The 21326-nt window shown below is 42.7% G+C and overlaps 2 protein-coding genes across 2 annotated transcripts in view; one reads left to right on the top strand and one right to left on the bottom strand.

The window, feature by feature from the left end:
• The window catches only part of LOC138674298 (uncharacterized), a 44643-nt gene extending 40294 nt beyond the window's left edge, over positions 1 to 4349 (top strand). The window contains exon 2 of the mRNA XM_069762161.1: positions 3749 to 4349. Coding sequence (XP_069618262.1) covers positions 3749 to 3963 — 215 coding nt within the window. The 3' untranslated portion in view covers positions 3964 to 4349. The remainder of the gene's footprint in view (positions 1 to 3748) is intronic.
• SH2D6 (SH2 domain containing 6) overlaps positions 1 to 21326 on the bottom strand; it is a 178981-nt gene that overhangs the window by 147332 nt on the left and 10323 nt on the right. The gene's annotated exons all lie outside the window — the stretch shown is intronic.

Below are 21326 nucleotides of genomic sequence, written 5' to 3'. Positions count from 1 at the left end.
CAGTAATATGAAAAAGTTTGGGCACCCCTATTAATCTTAAGCTTAATGTTTTATAAAAATAGTTTTTTTTTGCAACAGCTATCTCAGAGTCATATCTAATAACTGTTGGACACAGTAATGTTTCTGCCTTGAAATGAGGTTTATTGTACTAACAGAAAATGTGCAATCTGCATTCAAACAAAATTTGACAGGTGCATAGTTATGGGCACCCCACCAGAAAAATGACATTAATATTTAGTAGATCCTCCTTTTGCAAAAATAACATCCTCTAGTCGCTTCCTGTAACTTTTAATGAGTTCCTGGATCCTGGATGAAGGTATTTTTGACCATTCCTCTTTACAAAACAATTCCAGTTCAGTTAAGTTTGATGGTCGCCGAGCATGGACAGCCCTCTTCAAATGATCCCACAGATGTTCAATGATATTCAGGTCTGGGGACTGGGATGGCCATTCCAGAACAGTGTAATTGTTCCTCTTCATGAATGCCTGAGTAGATTTGGAGCGGTGTTTTGGATCATTGTCTTGCTGAAAGATCCATCCCCTGCGTCACTGATTCATGAACATTATTGTCAAGAATCTGCTGATACTGAGAGGAATCCATGCGCCCCTCAACTTTAACAAGATTCCCGGTGCCGGCATTGGCCACACAGCCCCAAAGCATGATGGAACCTCCACCAAATTTTACTCTGGGTAGCAAGGTTTTTTCTTGGAATGCTGTGTTTTTTAGCCGCCATGCATAATGCCTTTTTGTATGACCAAACAACTCAATCTTGGTTTCATCAGTCCACAGGACCTTCCAAAAAAGAAATTGGCTTCTCCAAATGTGCTTTTGCATTCCTCAGCCGACTCTGTTTGTGGTGTGCTTGCAGAAACGGCTTCTTTTGCATCACTCTCCCATACAGCTTCTCCTTGTGCAAAGTGCGTTGTATAGTTGACCAATGCACAGTGACACCATTTGCAGCAAGTTGATGCTGCAGCTCTCTGGAGGTGATCTGAGGATTGTCCTTGACTGATCTCACCATTCTTCTTCTCTGCCTTTCTGATGTTTTTCTTGGCCTGCCACTTCTGGCCTTAACAAGAACTGTACCTGTGTTCTTCCATTTCCTTACTATGTTCCTCACAGTGGAAATTGACAGGTTAAATCTCTGAGACAGCTTTTTGTATCCTTCCCCTGAACAACTATGTTGAATAATCTTTGTTTTCAGATCAATAGACAGTTGTTTTGAGGAGCCCATGAAGCCACTCTCCAGAGGAGATTCAACCAGGAGAACAACTTGCAAGTGGCCACTTTAAGTAGCTTTTCTCATGATTGCATACACCTGGCTATGAAGTTCAATACTCAATGAGGTTTGAAAACCAAAAAAAGTGCTTTAGTAAGTCAGTAAAAAGTAGGTAGGAGTATTTAAAACAGGAAAATTATAAGTGTGCCCATACTTATGCACCTGTCAAATTTTGTTTGAATGCAGATTGCACATTTTCTGTTTGTACAATAAACCTCATTTCAAGGCAGAAACATTACTGTGTCCAACAGTTATTAGATATATGAAACTGAAATAGCTGTTGCAAAAAAAACAATTTTTATAAAACATTAAGCTTAAGGTTAATAGGGGTGCCCAAACTTTTTCATATAACTGTATATATATATATATATATATATATATATATACACTAGATGGTGGCCCAATTCTAACGCATCGGGTATTCTTCTAGAATATGCATGTCCACGTAGTATATTGTCCAGCCACGTAGTTTATTGCCCATCAACGTAGTATATTGCCCAGCGACGTAGTATATTGCCCAGCCACGTAGTATATTGCCCAGTTACGTAGTATATTGCACAGCCACATATTGTACAGCACAGCGACATAGTATATTGGCCAGCCACGTAGTATACAGCACAGAGCCACGTAGTATATTGTCCAGCCACGTAGTATACAGCACAGAGCCACGTAGTATATTGGCCAGCCACGTAGTATATTGCCCAGCCACGTAGTATACAGCACAGAGCCACGTAGTATATTGTCCAGCCACATAGTATACAGCAGAGCCACGTAGTATATTGGCCAGCCACGTAGTATACAGCACAGAGACACATAGTATATTGCACAGCGACGTAGTATACAGCACAGAGCCACGTAGTATATTGCAGAGCGAGGTAGTATATTGTCCAGCCACGTAGTATTCTGCACAGCGACGTAGTATATTGCCCAGCCTTGTAGTATACAGCACAGAGCCATGTAGTATATTGCCCAGTGATGTAGTATATTACCAAGCCACGTATGTCAGAGGTTAAAAAAATAAAAAATAAACATACTCACCTAACAATCCGAGGGCCCCTTGTAGTTCTAACATACTCACCATTCTGGTCGCTGCTCCTCAGCGTCCCGTCTCTCCTCTTCCTGGGATCCAACGACGCTGTACAGATGGGCGCGCGGCTGCCGCCATCTTGCGTTCCCCGGATGGTTTGCAAAATTACCCATATGACTTAGCGGTCTCGCGAGACCGCTAGGTCTTCTGGGTAATTTCGCAAAGCATCGCTGGGAAAGGAAGATGGCGGCAGGAGCGAGCGGCCCAGCGGACCACGGAGGGTGAGTATAGCAGGTTTTTTGTTTTTTATTATTTTTAACATTACTTTCTTTTACTATTGATGCCGCATAGGTAGCATCAATAGTAAAAGGTTGGGGACACACAGGGTTAATAGCGGCGGTAACGGAATGCGTTACCCGCGGCATAACGCGGTCCGTTACCGCCGGCATTAACCCTGTGTTAGCGGTGACCGGAGGGGAGTATGGAGCGGGCGACGGGGACACTGACTGCGGGGAGTGGAGAGCTGGGGACACTGACTGCGGGGAGTGGAGCGCCGGGGACACTGACTGCGGGGAGCGGAGCGCCGGGGACACTGCGGGGAGCGGAGCGCCGGGGACACTGACTGCGGGGAGCGGAGCACCGGGGACACTGCGGGGAGCGGAGCGCCGGGGACACTGACTGCGGGGAGCGGAGCGCCGGGGACACTGACTACGGGGAGCGGAGCGCTGGGGACACTGACGGCGAGGAGTATGGAGCGGGCGCCGGCCACTGACTGCGGGGAGTATGGAGCGGCCATTTTCTTCCGGACTGTGCCCGTCGCTGATTGGTCGTGGCTGTTTTGCGGCGACCAATCAGTGACTTGGATTTCCATGATAGACAGAGGCCACGACCAATGAATATCCGTGACAGAAAGACAGACAGACACACGGAAGTACCCCTTAGACAATTATGTATATAGATATATATATATAGATATGATTGCAGTATATATATATATATATATATATATATATATATATTTTTTTTTTAACAGTTCAATAGAGAAAAAGATGACGGCACCGCTACATGGTGGAACTCTTGATGCATATGTGTTATGGATAAGTGTCGGCTGCACCTTGGAATTCCGGGTGCTCTTCCGGAAAAAACATCATAATAAATATTGAAAGCTAAGAAAATGTCAGCACTGGCTCGCACTTCCATTAACCCATTCTCCTGGCCATGATGTTTTAATCGTCTGAATAAAGCTTGGAATTTTATCATTCAATATATTTTTATTAAACACTTTGAGTATTTTTGGTAACATCTGAAACATTACATATTAAACAAATGGAATAGACAAATACAGAGTCAATCAAACCTCTTCCCCCTTTCAAATGCTATTTCAGTGCTAGTATGGTGAACCGTGTTCATGTCATAGCATGTAACTTGTTCATAATTCTTAGATGGAAAGGAAGGAAGAAAGAAAGAAAGAAAGAAAGAAAGAAAGAAAGAAAGAAAGAAAGAAAGAAAGAAAGAAAGAAAGAAAGAAAGAAAGAAAGAAAGAAAGAAAGAAAGAAAGAAAGAAAGAAAGAAAGAAAGAAAGAAAGAAGATATCGGAGATCTCATGTCCCAACAGCCCCATTTGTCAAGGGATTCAAAAACACACACCTTATGTTAACCATGTCTGAAAATATTGTGATTCTTTAAATTGGATCCATGGGTACCATATCGCAAACCACTTAGTACAGGTCTTGTCATCAAATGCCCTAATCTCCTTCATGCGCTGCAGAACATTCATCGCCTCTACCCAATCTACTTTTTTTGGTAAAACCGTAGATCTCCAGAGTCTAGGTATAATTTGATGCATAGCTATTACAAAAAATGGTAACAGATCTTTCTTGATTTTCGATATGGTACCTGGAAAAATGGACAACAACGCTATTTCTGGAGATGCTTCCACATGAGTTTCGGTAATACGGTTATATAGCTGGAATATTTCATTCCACAAGGATCTAACCCCTGGACAGTCTCACTACACATGTAACATTGATCCAATTGCGGCAGTACACCTCCAGCACATATCTGAAACCGCCGCGTACATCTTATGTACTTTAACAGGTGTTCTGTACCAGCGCGTCAAGATTTTATAGTTTAGCTCCTGGATCCTGCAAGAGACCGACATCCCATGTGTGAGAGCAAATGATTTAGAACATCTCATCCGTAATTTCCTTATTTAACTCCATTTGCCACTAAATCGTACATTGAAGTGGCCCATCTCCCATCCCCTCCGACACTATCAGACCATATATCAGGGATATAGCGTGCGCCAGACTCTGTGAAAGAAAGCACAGGCGCTCAAAAGAGGTAGGCACATGTGGCAGCGTTTAACCCGGAATCAGGGATCTAGTATAACTCTGAAGTTGAAAGTATTGCAGCCTAAATCCCGAAGCTTGTCTTATATCTCCCAAAATGTCCTCCATGGACTTGACACCCTTCTGATCAATCACATCTTTAATTTGTGGTATTACTCCCTGGATGACGGGAGGCACGATAGAAGTTGATCCTTGCAACATAGTAGGGAGGTGGGGGTTGTCCATTAAAGGAGTCAGTGGTCCAGGTATTATTGCCAAAGAGAGACGCTTTGCAAAACCCCTCGAAGCTAATACTATAGTGTATAATGTGGGAGACATATCAACCTTCTTTAAATCAATATCATATGGTAGCCAGAACACCCCCTGAAAAAGACTTGGAGATAATTCATGCTCAATATCCACCCACAGTTTAGATGTCCTATTATGAAAAAGATCTAATATGCAATTTCCAATGCTTGCTGCATGGTAAGGCCTGGAATTGTAAAAAGATCGGTAAGTGCTATCCATTTTCTGAGCTATATATATATATATATATATATATATATATATATATATATTAGTGCAGTATATAGATATTAGTGCAGTATATAGATATATCAGTGCAGTATATATATATGAGTGCAGTATATATATAGTAGTGCAATATAGATATATCAGTGCAGTATATACACTGTGTGCAGAATTATTAGGCAAGTTGTATTTTGATCACATGATACTTTTTATACATGTTGTCCTACTCCATGATGTTCAGGCTTGAGAGCCAACTACCAATTAAGTAAATCAGGTGATGTGCATCTCTGTAATGAGGAGGGTTGTTGTCTAATGACATCAACACCCTATATAAGGTGTGCTTAATTATTAGGCAAATTCCTTTCCTTTGGCAAAATGGGTCAGAAGAGAGATTGGACGGGCTCTGAAAAGTAAAAAATTGTGAGAAGTCTTGCAGAGGGATGCAGCAGTCTTGAAATTGCTAAACTTTTGAAGCGTGATCACCAAACAATCAAGCGTTTCATGGCAAATAACCAACAGGGTCGCAAGAAGCGTGTTGGGCAAAAAAGGCGCAAAATTACTGTCCATGAATTGAGGAAAATCAAGCGTGAAGCTGCCAAGATGCCATTTGCCACCAGTTTTGCCATATTTCGGAGCTGCAACGTTACTGGAGTAACAAAAAGCACAAGGTGTGCGATACTCAGGGACATGGCCAAGGTAAGGAAGGCTGAAAAACGACCACCTTTGAACAAGAAACATAAGATAAAACGTCAAGACTGGGCAAAGAAATATCTTAAGACTGACTTTTCAAAGGTTTTATGGACTGAGGAAATGAGAGTGACTCTTGATGGGCCAAATGGATGGGCCAGAGGCTGGATCAGTAAAGGGCAGAGAGCTCAGCTCCGACTCAGACGCCAGCAAGGTGGAGGTGGGGTACTGGTATGGGCTGGTATCATCAAAGATGAACTTGTGGGACCTTTTCGGGTTGAGGATGGAGTGAAGCTCAACTCCCAGACCTACTGCCAGTTTCTGGAAGACAACTTCTTCAAGCAGTGGTACAGGAAGAAGTCGGTATCGTTCAAAAAAAACCTGATTTTCATGCAGGACAATGCTCCATCACATGCCTCCAACTACTCCACAGTGTGGCTGGCTAGTAAAGGTCTCAAAGAAGATAAAATAATGACATGGCCCCCTTGTTCACCTGATCTGAACCCCATAGAGAACCTGTGGTCCCTCATAAAATGTGAGATCTACAGGGAGGGAAAACAGTCCACCTCTCGGAACAATGTCTGGGAGGCTGTGGTGGCTGCTGCACGCAATGTTCATCGTAAACAGATCAAGCAACTGACAGAATCTATGGGTGGAAGGCTGCTGAGTGTCATCATAAAGAAAGGTGGTTATATTGGTCACTCATTTTTGGGGTTTTGTTTTTGCATGTCAGAAATGTTTATTTCTAAATTTTGTGCAGTTATATTGGTTTACCTGGTGAAAATAAACAAGTGAGATGGGAATATATTTGGTTTTTATTAAGTTGCCTAATAATTCTGCACAGTAATAGTTACCTGCACAAACAGATATCCTCCTAAGATAGCGGAATCTAAAAAACCCACTCCAACTTCCAAAAATATTAAGCTTTGATATTTGAGTATTTTGGGTTGACTGAGAACATACCGTAGTTGATTAATAATAAAAATAATCCTCTAAAATACAACTTGACCAATAATTCTGCACACAGTGTAGATGAGTTCAGTATATATATATACAGTGGGGCAAAAAAGTATTTAGTCAGTCAGCAATAGTGCAAGTTCCACCACTTAAAAAGATGAGAGGCGTCTGTAATTTACATCATAGGTAGACCTCAACTATGGGAGACAAACTGAGAAAAAAAAATCCAGAAAATCACATTGTCTGTTTTTTTAACATTTTATTTGCATATTATGGTGGAAAATAAGTATTTGGTCAGAAACAAACAATCAAGATTTCTGGCTCTCACAGACATGTAACTTCTTCTTTAAGAGTCTCCTCTTTCCTCCACTCATTACCTGTAGTAATGGCACCTGTTTAAACTTGTTATCAGTATAAAAAGACACCTGTGCACACCCTCAAACAGTCTGACTCCAAACTCCACTATGGTGAAGACCAAAGAGCTGTCAAAGGACACCAGAAACAAAATTGTAGCCCTGCACCAGGCTGGGAAGACTGAATCTGCAATAGCCAACCAGCTTGGAGTAAAGAAATCAACAGTGGGAGCAATAATTAGAAAATGGAAGACATACAAGACCACTGATAATCTCCCTCGATCTGGGGCTCCACGCAAAATCCCACCCTGTGGGGTCAGAATGATCACAAGAACGGTGAGCAAAAATCCCAGAACCATGCGGGGGGACCTAGTGAATGAACTGCAGAGAGCTGGGACCAATGTAACAAGGCCTACCATAAGTAACACACGACGCCACCATGGACTAAGATCCTGCAGTGCCAGACGTGTCCCACTGCTTAAGCCAGTACATGTCCGGGCCCGTCTGAAGTTTGCTAGAGAGCATTTGGATGATCCAGAGGAGTTTTGGGAGAATGTCCTATGGTCTGATGAAACCAAACTGGAACTGTTTGGTAGAAACACAACTTGTCGTGTTTGGAGGAAAAAGAATACAGAGTTGCATCCATCAAACACCATACCTACTGTAAAGCATGGTGGTGGAAACATCATGCTTTGGGGCTGTTTCTCTGCAAAGGGGCCAGGACGACTGATCCGGGTACATGAAAGAATGAATGGGGCCATGTATCGTGAGATTTTGAATGCAAACCTCCTTCCATCAGCAAGAGCATTGAAGATGAAACGTGGCTGGGTCTTTCAACATGACAATGATCCAAAGCACACCACCAGGGCAACGAAGGAGTGGCTTCGTAAGAAGCATTTCAAGGTCCTGGAGTGGCCTAGCCAGTCTCCAGATCTCAACCCTATGGAAAACCTTTGGAGGGAGTTGAAAGTCCGTGTTGCCAAGCGAAAAGCCAAAAACATCACTGCTCTAGAGGAGATCTGCATGGAAGAATGGGCCAACATACCAACAACAGTGTGTGGCAACCTTGTGAAGACTTACAGAAAACGTTTGACCTCTGTCATTGCCAACAAAGGATATATTACAAAGTATTGAGATGAAATTTTGTTTCTGACCAAATACTTATTTTCCACCATAATATGCAAATAAAATGTTAAAAAAACAGACAATGTGATTTTCTGGATTTTTTTTTCTCAGTTTGTCTCCCATAGTTGAGGTCTACCTATGATGTAAATTACAGACGCCTCTCATCTTTTTAAGTGGTGGAACTTGCACTATTGCTGACTGACTAAATACTTTTTTGCCCCACTGTATATATATATATATATATTAGTGCTGTATATACCTGTATGTAACTGCTCCCGTCCCCGCTGTATATATTATATTAGTGCTGTATATACCTGTATGTAACTGCTCCCGTCCCCGCTGTATATATTATATATATATATATTAGTGCTTTATATACCTGTATGTAGCTGCTCCCGTCCCCGCTGTGTGTATATATATATATATATATATATATATATATATACTAGCTGAAGAGCTCGGCGTTGCCTGGGCATAATAAATATCTGTGGTTAGTTATAGCACGTCACTTCTCTTATTTTCCCATCACGCCTCTCATTTTCCCAATCACATCTTTAATTTTCCCACTCACATCTCTCATTTTCTCCCTCACACCTCTCATTTTCTCCCTCACTCCTCTCATTCCCCCCTAACACTTGTCATTTTGACCTCACATCTGTCATTTTCTGATCACTCCACTATTTTCCCTCACTCCTCTCATTTTGCACTCACACCTTTTCATTTTCACCTCACACCTCTCATTTTCACCTCAGTATATACAGTGGGGCAAAAAAGTATTTAGTCAGTCAGCAATAGTGTAAGTTCCACCACTTAAAAAGATGAGAGGCGTCTGTAATTTACATCATAGGTAGACCTCAACTATGGGAGACAAACTGAGAAAAAAAAATCCAGAAAATCACATTGTCTGTTTTTTTAACAATTTATTTGCATATTATGGTGGAAAATAAGTATTTGGTCAGAAACAAAATTTCATCTCAATACTTTGTAATATATCCTTTGTTGGCAATGACAGAGGTCAAACGTTTTCTGTAAGTCTTCACAAGGTTGCCACAGACTGTTGTTGGTATGTTGGCCCATTCCGCCATGCAGATCTCCTCTAGAGCAGTGATGTTTTTGGCTTTTCGCTTGGCAACACGGACTTTCAACTCCCTCCAAAGGTTTTCTATAGGGTTGAGATCTGGAGACTGGCTAGGCCACTCCAGGACCTTGAAATGCTTCTTACGAAGCCACTCCTTCATTGCCCTGGTGGTGTGCTTTGGATCATTGTCATGTTGAAAGACCCAGCCACGTTTCATCTTCAATGCCCTTGCTGATGGAAGGAAGTTTGCACTCAAAATCTCACAATACATGGCCCCATTCATTCTTTCATGTACCCGGATCAGTCGTCCTGGCCCCTTTGCAGAGAAACAGCCCCAAAGCATGATGTTTCCACTACCATGCTTTACAGTAGGTATGGTGTTTGATGGATGCAACTCAGTATTCTTTTTCCTCCAAACACGACAAGTTGTGTTTCTACCAAACAGTTCCAGTTTGGTTTCATCAGACCATAGGACATTCTCCCAAAACTCCTCTGGATCATCCAAATGCTCTCTAGCAAACTTCAGACGGGCCCGGACATGTACTGGCTTAAGCAGTGGGACACGTCTGGCACTGCAGGATCTGAGTCCATGGTGGCGTAGTGTGTTACTTATGGTAGGCCTTGTTACATTGGTCCCAGCTCTCTGCAGTTCATTCACTAGGTCCCCCCGCGTGGTTCTGGGATTTTTGCTCACCGTTCTTGTGATCATTCTGACCCCACGGGGTGGGATTTTGCGTGGAGCCCCAGATCGAGGGAGATTATCAGTGGTCTTGTATGTCTTCCATTTTCTAATTATTGCTCCCACTGTTGATTTCTTCACTCCAAGCTGGTTGGCTATTGCAGATTCAGTCTTCCCAGCCTGGTGCAGGGCTACAATTTTGTTTCTGGTGTCATTTGACAGCTCTTTGGTCTTCACCATAGTGGAGTTTGGAGTCAGACTGTTTGAGGGTGTGCACAGGTGTCTTTTTATACTGATACCAAGTTTAAACAGGTGCCATTACTACAGGTAATGAGTGGAGGAAAGAGGAGACTCTTAAAGAAGAAGTTACATGTCTGTGAGAGCCTGAAATCTTGGTTGTTTGTTTCTGACCAAATACTTATTTTCCACCATAATATGCAAATAAATTGTTAAAAAAACAGACAATGTGATTTTCTGGATTTTTTTTTCTCAGTTTGTCTCCCATAGTTGAGGTCTACCTATGATGTAAATTACAGACGCCTCTCATCTTTTTAAGTGGTGGAACTTGCACTATTGCTGACTGACTAAATACTTTTTTGCCCCACTGTACATGTTTGTCATCTCCCTTATATATAGTATACACCTGTATGTCATCTCCTGCATATAGTATATACCTGTATGTAATCTCCCCTGTATATAGTATATACCTGCTGTGTGTCATCTCCCCTGTATATAGTATATACCTGTATGTCATCTCCTCCTATATATAGTATATACCTGTATGTCATCTTTTCCTATATATAGTATATACCTGTATGTCACCTCCTCCTATATATAGTATATACCTGTATGTCATCTCCTTCTATATATAGTATATACCTGTATGTCATCTCCTCCTGTATATAGTATATACCTGTGTGTCATCTCCCCTGTATATAGTATATATCTGTGTGTCATCTCCTCCTGTATATAGTATATACCTGTATGTAATCTTCTATATATAGCATATACCTGTATGTCATCTCCTCCTGTATATAGTATATACCTGTAGGTAATCTGCTCCTGTATATAGTATATACCTGTGTGTCATCTCCTCCTGTATACAGTATATACATGTATGTCATCTCCTCCTGTATATAGTATGTACCTGTATGTCATCTCCTCCTCTATATAGTATATACCTGTGTGTCATCTCTCCTGTATATAGTATATATCTGTGTGTCATCTCCCCTGTATATAGTATATACCTGTGTGATCTCCTGTATTAGACCTCGTTAACACGTTATTTGCTCAGTATTTTTCGCTCAGTATTTGTAAGATAAATTGGCAGCCTGATAAATCCCAAGCCAACAGGAAGCCCTCCCCCTGGCAGTATATATTAGCTCACACATACACATAATAGACAGGTCATGTGACTGACAGCTGCTGTATTTCCTATATGGTACATTTGTTGCTCTTGTAGTTTGTCTGCTTATTAATCAGATTTTTATTTTTGAAGGCTAATACCAGACTTGTGTGTGTTTTAGGGCGAGTTTCGTTTGTCAAGTTGTGTGTGTTGAGTTGCGTGTGGCGACATGCATGTAGCGACTTTTGTGAGATGAGTTTTGTGTGGCAACATGCGTGTAGCAACTTTTTGTGTGTCGAGTTGCATGTGACAGGTTAGTGTAGCAAGTTGTGTGCAGCAAGTTTTGCGCATGGCGAGTTTTGCGCGTGGTGAGTTTTATGTCTGGTGCCTTTTGAGTATGTGCAAGTTTTGTGTGAGGCAACTTTTGCATGTGTTGCAAATTTTGTGAATGTGGCAATTTTTCCGCGTGTGCAAGTTTTGCGTGTGGCGAGTTTTCCATGAGGTGAGTTTTTCACTTGTGGCGAGTTTTGCGTGAGCCTAGTTTTTGCATGTGGCGAGTTTTGCGCGTGGCGAATTTTGAGCGGTGACTTTTGTGTTTTGACTTTTATGTGGCGAGGTTGGTGTATGTGTGGTGAAATGTGTGCTGAGGGTGATATGTGTTCAAGCACGTGGTGGTGTGTGGCGCATTTTGTGTGTGTGTTCATATCCCCATGTGTGGTGAGTATCTCATGTCGGGGCCCCACCTTAGCAACTGTACGGTATATACTCTTTGGCGCCATCGCTCTCATTCTTTAAGTCCCCCTTGTTCACATCTGACAGCTGTCAATTTGCCTCCAACACTTTTCCTTTCACTTTTCCCCATTATGTAGATAGGGGAAAAATAGTTTGGTGAATTGGAAAGCGCGGAGTTAAAATTTCGCCTCACAATATAGCCTATGACGCTCTCGGGGTCCAGACATGTGACTGTGCAACATTTTGTGGCTGTAGCTGCGACGCCTCCAACACTTTTCCTTTCACTTTTTTCCCCATTATGTAGATAGGGGCAAAATTGTTTGGTGAATTGGAAAGCGCGGAGTTAAAATTTCGCCTCACAATATAGCCTATGACGCTCTCGGGGTCCAGACATGTGACTGTGCAAAATTTTGTGGCTGTAGCTGCGACGCCTCCAACACTTTTCATTTCACTTTTTCCCCATTATGTAGATAGGGGCAAAATTGTTTGGTGAATTGGAAAACGCGGGGTTAAAATTTCACCTCACAACGTAGCCTATGACGCTCTCGGGGTCCAGACGTGTGACTGTGCAAAATTTTGTTTCTGTAGCTGCGACGCGTCCAACACTTTTCCTTTCACTTTTTTCCCCATTATGTAAATAGGGGCAAAATTGTTTGGTGAATTGGAAAGCGCGGGGTTAAAATTTCACCGCACAACATAGCCTATGACGCTCTCGGGGTCCAGACGTGTGACTGTGCAAAATTTTGTTTCTGTAGCTGCGACGCCTCCAACACTTTTCCTTTCACTTTTTTCCCCATTACGTAGATAGGGGCAAAATTGTTTGGTGAATTGGAACGCGCGGGGTTAAAATTTCGCCTCACAACATAGCCTATGATGCTCTCGGGGTCCAGACGTGTGACTGTGCAAAATTTTGTGGCTGTAGCTGCGACGGTGCAGATGCCAATCCCGGACATACATACACACATACACACACACACACGCATACACACATTCAGCTTTACATATTAGATATTAGTGCTGTATATACCTGTATGTAACTGCTCCCGTCCCAGCTGTGTATATATATATATATATATATATATTAGTGCTGTATATACCTGTCTGTAGCTGCTGCCGTCCCTGCTGTGTATGTATATATATATATATATATATATATTAGTGCTGTATATACCTGTCTGTAGCTGCTGCCGTCCTCGCTGTATATATATATATATATATATATATTAGTGCTGTATATACCTGTTTGTAGCTGCTGCCGTCCCCGCTGTGTATATATATATTAGTGCTGTATATACCTGTATGTAGCTGCTGCCGTCCCCGCTGTGTGTATATATATATATATATATATATATATATATATATTAGTGCTGTATATACCTGTATGTAGCTGCTGCCGTCCCCGCTGTGTGTATATATATATATATATATATATATATATTAGTGCTGTATATACCTGTCTGTAGCTGCTGCCATCCCCGCTGTGTATATATATATTATAGTGCTGTATATACCTGTATGTAGCTGCTGCCGTCCCCGCTGTGTGTATATATATATATATATATATATATATTAGTGCTGTATATACCTGTATGTAGCTGCTGCCGTCCCCGCTGTGTATATATATATTATAGTGCTGTATATACCTGTATGTAGCGGCTGCCGTCCCCGCTGTGTGTATATATATATATATATATATATATATATATTAGTGCTGTATATACCTGTCTGTAGCTGCTGCCATCCCCGCTGTATATATATATATATATTAGTGCTGTATATACCTGTATGTAGCTGCTGCCGTCCCCGCTGTGTATATATATATATATATTAGTGCTGTATATACCTGTATGTAGCTGCTGCCGTCCCCGCTGTGAATATATATATTAGTGATGTATATACCTGTTTGTAGCTGCTGCCATCCCCGCTGTGTGTGTATATATATATATATTAGTGCTGTATATACCTGTATGTAGCTGCTGCCGTCCCTGCTGTGTATATATATATATATATATATATTTATATATATATATATATTAGTGCTGTATATACCTGTATGTAGCTGCTGCCGTCCCCGCTGTGTGTATATATATATATATATATATATATTAGTGCTGTATATACCTGTATGTAGCTGCTGCCGTCCCCGCTGTGTGTATATATATATATATATTAGTGCTGTATATATCTGTATGTAGCTGCTGCCGTCCCCGCTGTGTGTGTATATATATATATATATATAAGTGCTGTATATACCTGTATGTAGCTGCTGCCGTCCCCGCTGTGTGTATATATATATATATATATATTAGTGCTGTATATACCTGTTTGTAGCTGCTGCCGTCCCCGCTGTGTATATATATATATATATATATTTATATATATATATATATATTAGTGCTGTATATACCTGTATGTAGCTGCTGCCGTCCCCGCTGTGTGTATATATATATATATATATATTAGTGCTGTATATACCTGTATGTAGCTGCTGCCATCCCCGCTGTGTGTATATATATATATATATTAGTGCTGTATATACCTGTATGTAGCTGCTGCCGTCCCCGCTGTGTGTGTATATATATATATATATATATTAGTGCTGTATATACCTGTATGTAGCTGCTGCCGTCCCCGCTGTGTGTATATATATATATATATATATATATATATTAGTGCTGTATATACCTGTTTGTAGCTGCTGCCATCCCCGCTGTGTGTGTATATATATATATCAATATATATATTAGTGCTGTATATACCTGTATGTAGCTGCTGCCGTCCCCGCTGTGTGTATATATATATATATATATATTAGTGCTGTATATACCTGTATGTAGCTGCTGCCGTCACCGCTGTATATATATATATTAGTGCTGTATATACCTGTATGTAGCTGCTGCCGTCCCCGCTGTGTGTATATATATATATATATTAGTGCTGTATATACGTTTCTGTAGCTGCTGCCGTCCCCGCTGTATATATATATATATATATATATATTAGTGCTGTATATACCTGTCTGTAGCTGCTCCCGTCCCCGCTGTGTATATATAGATTAGTGCTGTATATACCTGTCTGTAGCTGCTGCCGTCCCCGCTGTGTGTATATATATATATATATATATTAGTGCTGTATATTCCTGTATGTAGCTGCTGCCGTCCCCGCTGTGTATATATATATATATATATATATATATATTAGTGCTGTATATACCTGTCTGTAGCTGCTCCCGTCCCCGCTGTGTATATATAGATTAGTGCTGTATATACCTGTCTGTAGCTGCTGCCGTCCCCGCTGTGTATATATATATATATATATATATTAGTGCTGTATATACCTGTCTGTAGCTGCTGCCGTCCCCGCTGTGTGTATATATATATATATATATTAGTGCTGTATATACCAGAGCAGAGATAGGGATGAGATAATAAACCTGCTCAATGCACTGCGTAGAATAATAATGTGACTGGATGGAACCAAGCACCGCTATAAAACTGTCAGAAATCCAGTTTGTCCCACACAGCCATACTCATTACAAGCTATATACACACAAACCACACAGAAGAATGTCTTCACTTACAATCAGCAGCTGGAATATCCAGGGTCTCAACGCCTCAACCTTTGGATCTAAAACAAAGGACCCTGATTTTATACAAAGTATGAAAAATATAGACATTCAGATCCTCCTGGAAACATGGACCAGAGCCGAAAACGAATCCCTGGTGCCTATTGGATACAAGGAATTCTTGGTCCATGCCCAGAAAAATAAAAACATCAAACAGGGCCGGGGCTCAGGAGGAGTAGCGATCTGGTATAAAGAGGAGCTCCATCAGTACATCAAACCGGTGAAGAAAGGAGACAGCCACATATGGATCAGAATCAGCAGCTCCATCCTCACCTGTCAGTCTGATGTCCACCTCTGTGCCACCTATATACCACCGCCAGAGTCCCCCTACTTCAATCCAGACTGCTTCGAGATCTTACAAAGAGAAGCCGCCCATTATCAGGCCCTGGGCAAAGTTCTCATCTTTGGAGACCTCAATGCAAGAACAGGGAGAGAGAGAGACTTCCTGACCACGGATGGAAACATCTACATACTTGGAGCAGAGAATGACGGCCAAGACCCTGTACACACTGAGAGAAACAGCTGTGACAGTACAGTCAACAAAAGTGGCAGAAAGCTCCTGAACGTATGTAAAAGTTTAGGACTTCATATCCTTAATGGACGAAGCAAGGGTGACTCCTTAGGAAGGTATACACTAAACTCCCATGTAGGGAGGAGTGTAGTTGATTACGCCATTACAGACCTGAACCTGGCAGATGTCAGCGCCTTCATAGTCACCCCACAAACGCACCTGTCAGACCACAGCCAACTTCTGTACATGAAATCTACAGAGAAACCATCCACTCAGAAGCCACAGCAGAGCGGCCTCTTCACCCGGCCTCCATCCTATAAATGGTCCAAAATGTCGGCACTAAGATATAAAGAAGCTTCCAGCAGACCTGAAATACAGCGGATGCTCCACCACTTCTACAACCTTGAGTACATGCCAAACCCAGAGGGAGTGAACCAAGCAGCAAAGGACCTCAACAATATATTCTACGCAACGGCCAGACTGTCCGACCTTAAAAAAGTCGACTACAAGAGACCAAAAGAAACACAGGTCAATGGCTGGTTTGACAGAGAATGTAAAGCTGTACGGAAGACCCTGAGAACAGCCTCCAACAAGAAACACAGAGACCCCAACCACCTGGGTCTGAGGGAAGCCTATGACTCCATACAAAAGCAGTACAAAACCATCCTCAGGAGGAAGAAGCAGAGTTACATCTCTACCAAGCTCAATCAACTCCAAGACGCCCTCCAAGACAACTCCTTCTGGGAACTATGGAACCACATGGGCACCAAAGACAAGAAAAACAACAACCATATCCAAAATGGCAACCTCTGGCTCCAATACTTCAGAGACCTCTATAAAGACATTCCAAAGGAAGGACTAAGCCAAGAACAGGAAAACATAATGGCGAAACTAAAAGCAATGGAGGAAAAAATCAAAAACTTCCAAAACCCGGTGGATACACCTACAACACTACAGGAAGTAACCGAGAGACTCTCCTCCATAAGATGTAGAAAAGCCGGTGGCCTAGATGGAATCCTACCAGAAATGCTGAAGTACAGCCCACCAGAAATACAGGCTGCAATGGTTAAACTCTTCAATATTGTACTGAGTGCCGGCTACTTCCCTCGTACCTGGAACCAAGGCCTCATCACACCCATCCACATGAGTGGGGACAGGTATGACCCAGCCAACTACAGAGGCATATGCGTCACCAGCAACCTGGGAAAACTGTTCAACAGTATCCTGAACAAGAGGATCCTCACCTTCCTCACCGAGCACAACGTCCTCAGCAAGAGCCAAGCAGGGTTCATGCCGAACCACCGCACCACTGACCACATCTATACTCTGCACAGCCTCATTCAGAGACACGTCTACAATACAAAGAATGGGAAGATATACGCCTGCTTTGTGGACTTTAAAAAGGCCTTTGATTCAGTGTGGCACCCGGGCTTATTCCTGAAACTGCTGGAGAGTGGAATAGGAGGAAAGACCTACGATGTCATCAAAAGCTCCTACACCGAGAACAGCTGCAGCGTGAGTGTGAGCGGCAAAAGAACGGCTTTTTTCCAGCAGAGCCGCGGAGTAAGACAAGGCTGCAGCCTAAGCCCAACGCTCTTCAACATCTACATCAACGAGCTGGCTACCGCCCTGGAATCCTCCTCAGCACCAGGTCTCACCCTCCACGACGCCCAGGTGAAATTCCTGCTGTATGCAGATGACCTGCTGCTGCTGTCACCAACCGAGAAAGGCCTCCAGGACAACCTGAAAATCCTAGAGAAATTCAGCTCCACCTGGGCCCTACCGGTCAACCTAAAGAAAACCAACACCATGGTGTTCCAGAGGAGAAAGAGAAGATCAGACCAACACCCATCATTTATCCTCAACAACTGCGACCTCACAGGAACGGACAAATATACCTACCTGGGCGTAGAGATTCACCGGTCAGGGAACTTCAAACAAGCCATAGAGACCCTGAAAGACAAGGCCTGCAAAACCTTCTATGCCATTCGAAGGACACTCTACCATCTGAAGCCACCAGTGAGGGTCTGGCTAAAAATCTTCGACTCCATCATCGCCCCAATCCTCCTGTATGGCAGCGAAGTCTGGGGTCCTCACACCTACCCAGACTGGTCAAAGTGGGACTCCAGTCCAACAGAAATATTCCACCTGGAATTCTGCAAGCACCTTCTCCAGGTCCATCGGAGCACCTCCAACAGTGCTTGTCGGGCCGAGCTGGGCAGATTCCCTCTACACCTGACAGTTCTAAAGAGGGCGCTGTCATTCCGGGCTCACCTGCATAGGAGCAATCCAAGCTCCCATCACCATAAAGCCCTGATACATGAAGGTGAAACAGAAAAACCAGAACCCCCGGAACAGCCCAGCCAAACCCAACCGGAGCAGAACACCAATCACAACAACCTGACAAAAGCCGGAATTAGGAAGATGGCAGATGAAGGCCAGGAGAGGTATGTCAGTGACTGGAAGAATGATATCATCAGCTCACAGAAACTGACCATGTACCGGAGCCTACAGAGAGATTACAGACTGGCCCCATATCTGGAGAAACTCCCGGACCCCAGAGACCGCCAGATCCTGACCCGATATAGACTCAGTGCCCACAGTCTGGCCATCGAATGTGGCCAACACAGGCAGAGCTACAAGCCCAGGGAGGAAAGACTGTGCCAACACTGTGATCAGGAGGCCATAGAGGACGAAACCCACTTCCTGCTACACTGCTCCAAATACTCAGCAGTGAGGGACACTCACTTCAGGAGACTCTCACATCTCTTCCCAGACTTCATCACCATGAAGGAGGAAGAGAAAACATATATCTTGCTGGGAGAAGAAGAGAGAGCAGTGGAGATAGCAGCGCGGTATGTGAGCGAATGTCATAGACTGCGAGAAAGAGAACTATGATGCCATGGACTATAGCCCCCAACCTGGACCTGCCCCATCCACCTCCCCTATGCCATGGACTATAGCCCCCACAATGGACCTGCCCCATCCACCTCCCCTATGCCATGGACTATAGCCCCCAACCTGAACCTGCCCCATCCACCTCCCCTATGCCATGGACTATAGCCCCCAACCTGGATCTGCCCCATCCACCTCCCCTATGCCATGGACTATAGCCCCCAACCTGGATCTGCCCCATCCACCTCCCCCACAGCTCCTACCCAACATCCCCACAATCCCTATCCCTATTGCCTCTATACACTTGCTTTGGCAAAACTGATGTGTATTTGGTCCTGCCAATAAAGCTTCTTTGAATCTTGAATCTACCTGTCTGTAGCTGCTCCCGTCCCCGCTGTATATATATATATTATTAGTGCTGTATATACCTGTCTGTAGCTGCTGCCGTCCCCGCTGTGTATATATATATATATATATATATTAGTGCTGTATATACCTGTCTGTAGCTGCTCCCGTCCCCGCTGTGTGTATATATATATATATATATATTAGTGCTGTATATATCTGTCTGTAGCTGCTGCCGTCCCCGCTGTATATATATATATATATTAGTGCTGTATATACCTGTCTGTAGCTGCTCCCGTCCCCGCTGTGTATATATATATACTTGCTTTGGCAAAACTGATGTGTATTTGGTCCTGCCAATAAAGCTTCTTTGAATCTTGAATCTATATATATATATTAGTGCTGTATATACCTGTCTGTAGCTGCTCCCGTCCCCGCTGTGTATATATATATATATATATATTAGTGCTGTATATACCTGTATGTAGCTGCTGCCGTCCCCGCTGTGTATATATATATATATTAGTGCTGTATATACCTGTCTGTAGCTGCTCCCGTCCCCGCTGTGTATATATATATATATTAGTGTATATACCTGTATGTAGCTGCTGCCGTCCCCGCTGTGTATATATATATATATATATATATATATATTAGTGCTGTATATACCTGTGTGTAGCTGCTGCCGTCCCCGCTGTGTATATATATAAATATTAGTGCTGTATATACCTGTGTGTAGCTGCTGCCGTCCCCGCTGTGTATATATATAAATATTAGTGCTGTATATACCTGTCTGTAGCTGCTGCCGTCCCTGCTGTATATATATATATATATATATATATATATATTAGTGCTGTATATACCTGTCTGTAGCTGCTCCCGTCCCCGCTGTGTATATATATATATATATATATATATATTAGTGCTGTATATACCTGTATGTAGCTGCTGCCGTCCCCGCTGTGTATATATATATATATATATTAGTGCTGTATATACCTGTGTGTAGCTGCTCCCGTCCCCGCTGTGTATATATATATATATTAGTGCTGTATATACCTGTATGTAGCTGCTGCCGTCCCCGCTGTGTATATATATATACAGTTAGGGCCAGAAATATTTGGACAGTGACACAATTTTCGCGAGTTGGGCTCTGCATGCCACCACATTGGATTTGAAATGAAACCTCTACCACAGAATTCAAGTGCAGATTGTAACGTTTAATTTGAAGGGTTGAACAAAAATATCTGATAGAAAATGTAGGAATTGTACACATTTCTTTACAAACACTCCACATTTTAGGAGGTCAAAAGTAATTGGACAAATAAACATAACCCAAACAAAATATTTTTATTTTCAATATTTTGTTGCAAATCCTTTGGAGGCAATCACTGCCTTAAGTCTGGAACCCATGGACATCACCAAACGCTGGGTTTCCTCCTTCTTAATGCTTTGCCAGGCCTTTACAGCCGCAGCCTTCAGGTCTTGCTTGTTTGTGGGTCTTTCCGTCTTAAGTCTGGATTTGAGCAAGTGAAATGCATGCTCAATTGGGTTTAGATCTGGAGATTGACTTGGCCATTGCAGAATGTTCCACTTTTTGGCACTCATGAACTCCTGGGTAGCTTTGGCTGTATGCTTGGGGTCATTGTCCATCTGTACTATGAAGCGCCGTCCAATCAACTTTGCAGCATTTGGCTGAATCTGGGCTGAAAGTATATCCCGGTACACTTCAGAATTAATCCGGCTACTCTTGTCTGCTCTTATGTCATCAATAAACACAAGTGACCCAGTGCCATTGAAAGCCATGCATGCCCATGCCATCACGTT

This window comes from Ranitomeya imitator, chromosome 4 (assembly GCF_032444005.1).
Source record: "Ranitomeya imitator isolate aRanImi1 chromosome 4, aRanImi1.pri, whole genome shotgun sequence".
Taxonomy (NCBI): Eukaryota; Metazoa; Chordata; class Amphibia; order Anura; family Dendrobatidae; genus Ranitomeya; species Ranitomeya imitator.
Note: the sequence above shows the minus strand (reverse complement) of the source record. Positions and strands in the feature narration are given on the sequence as shown.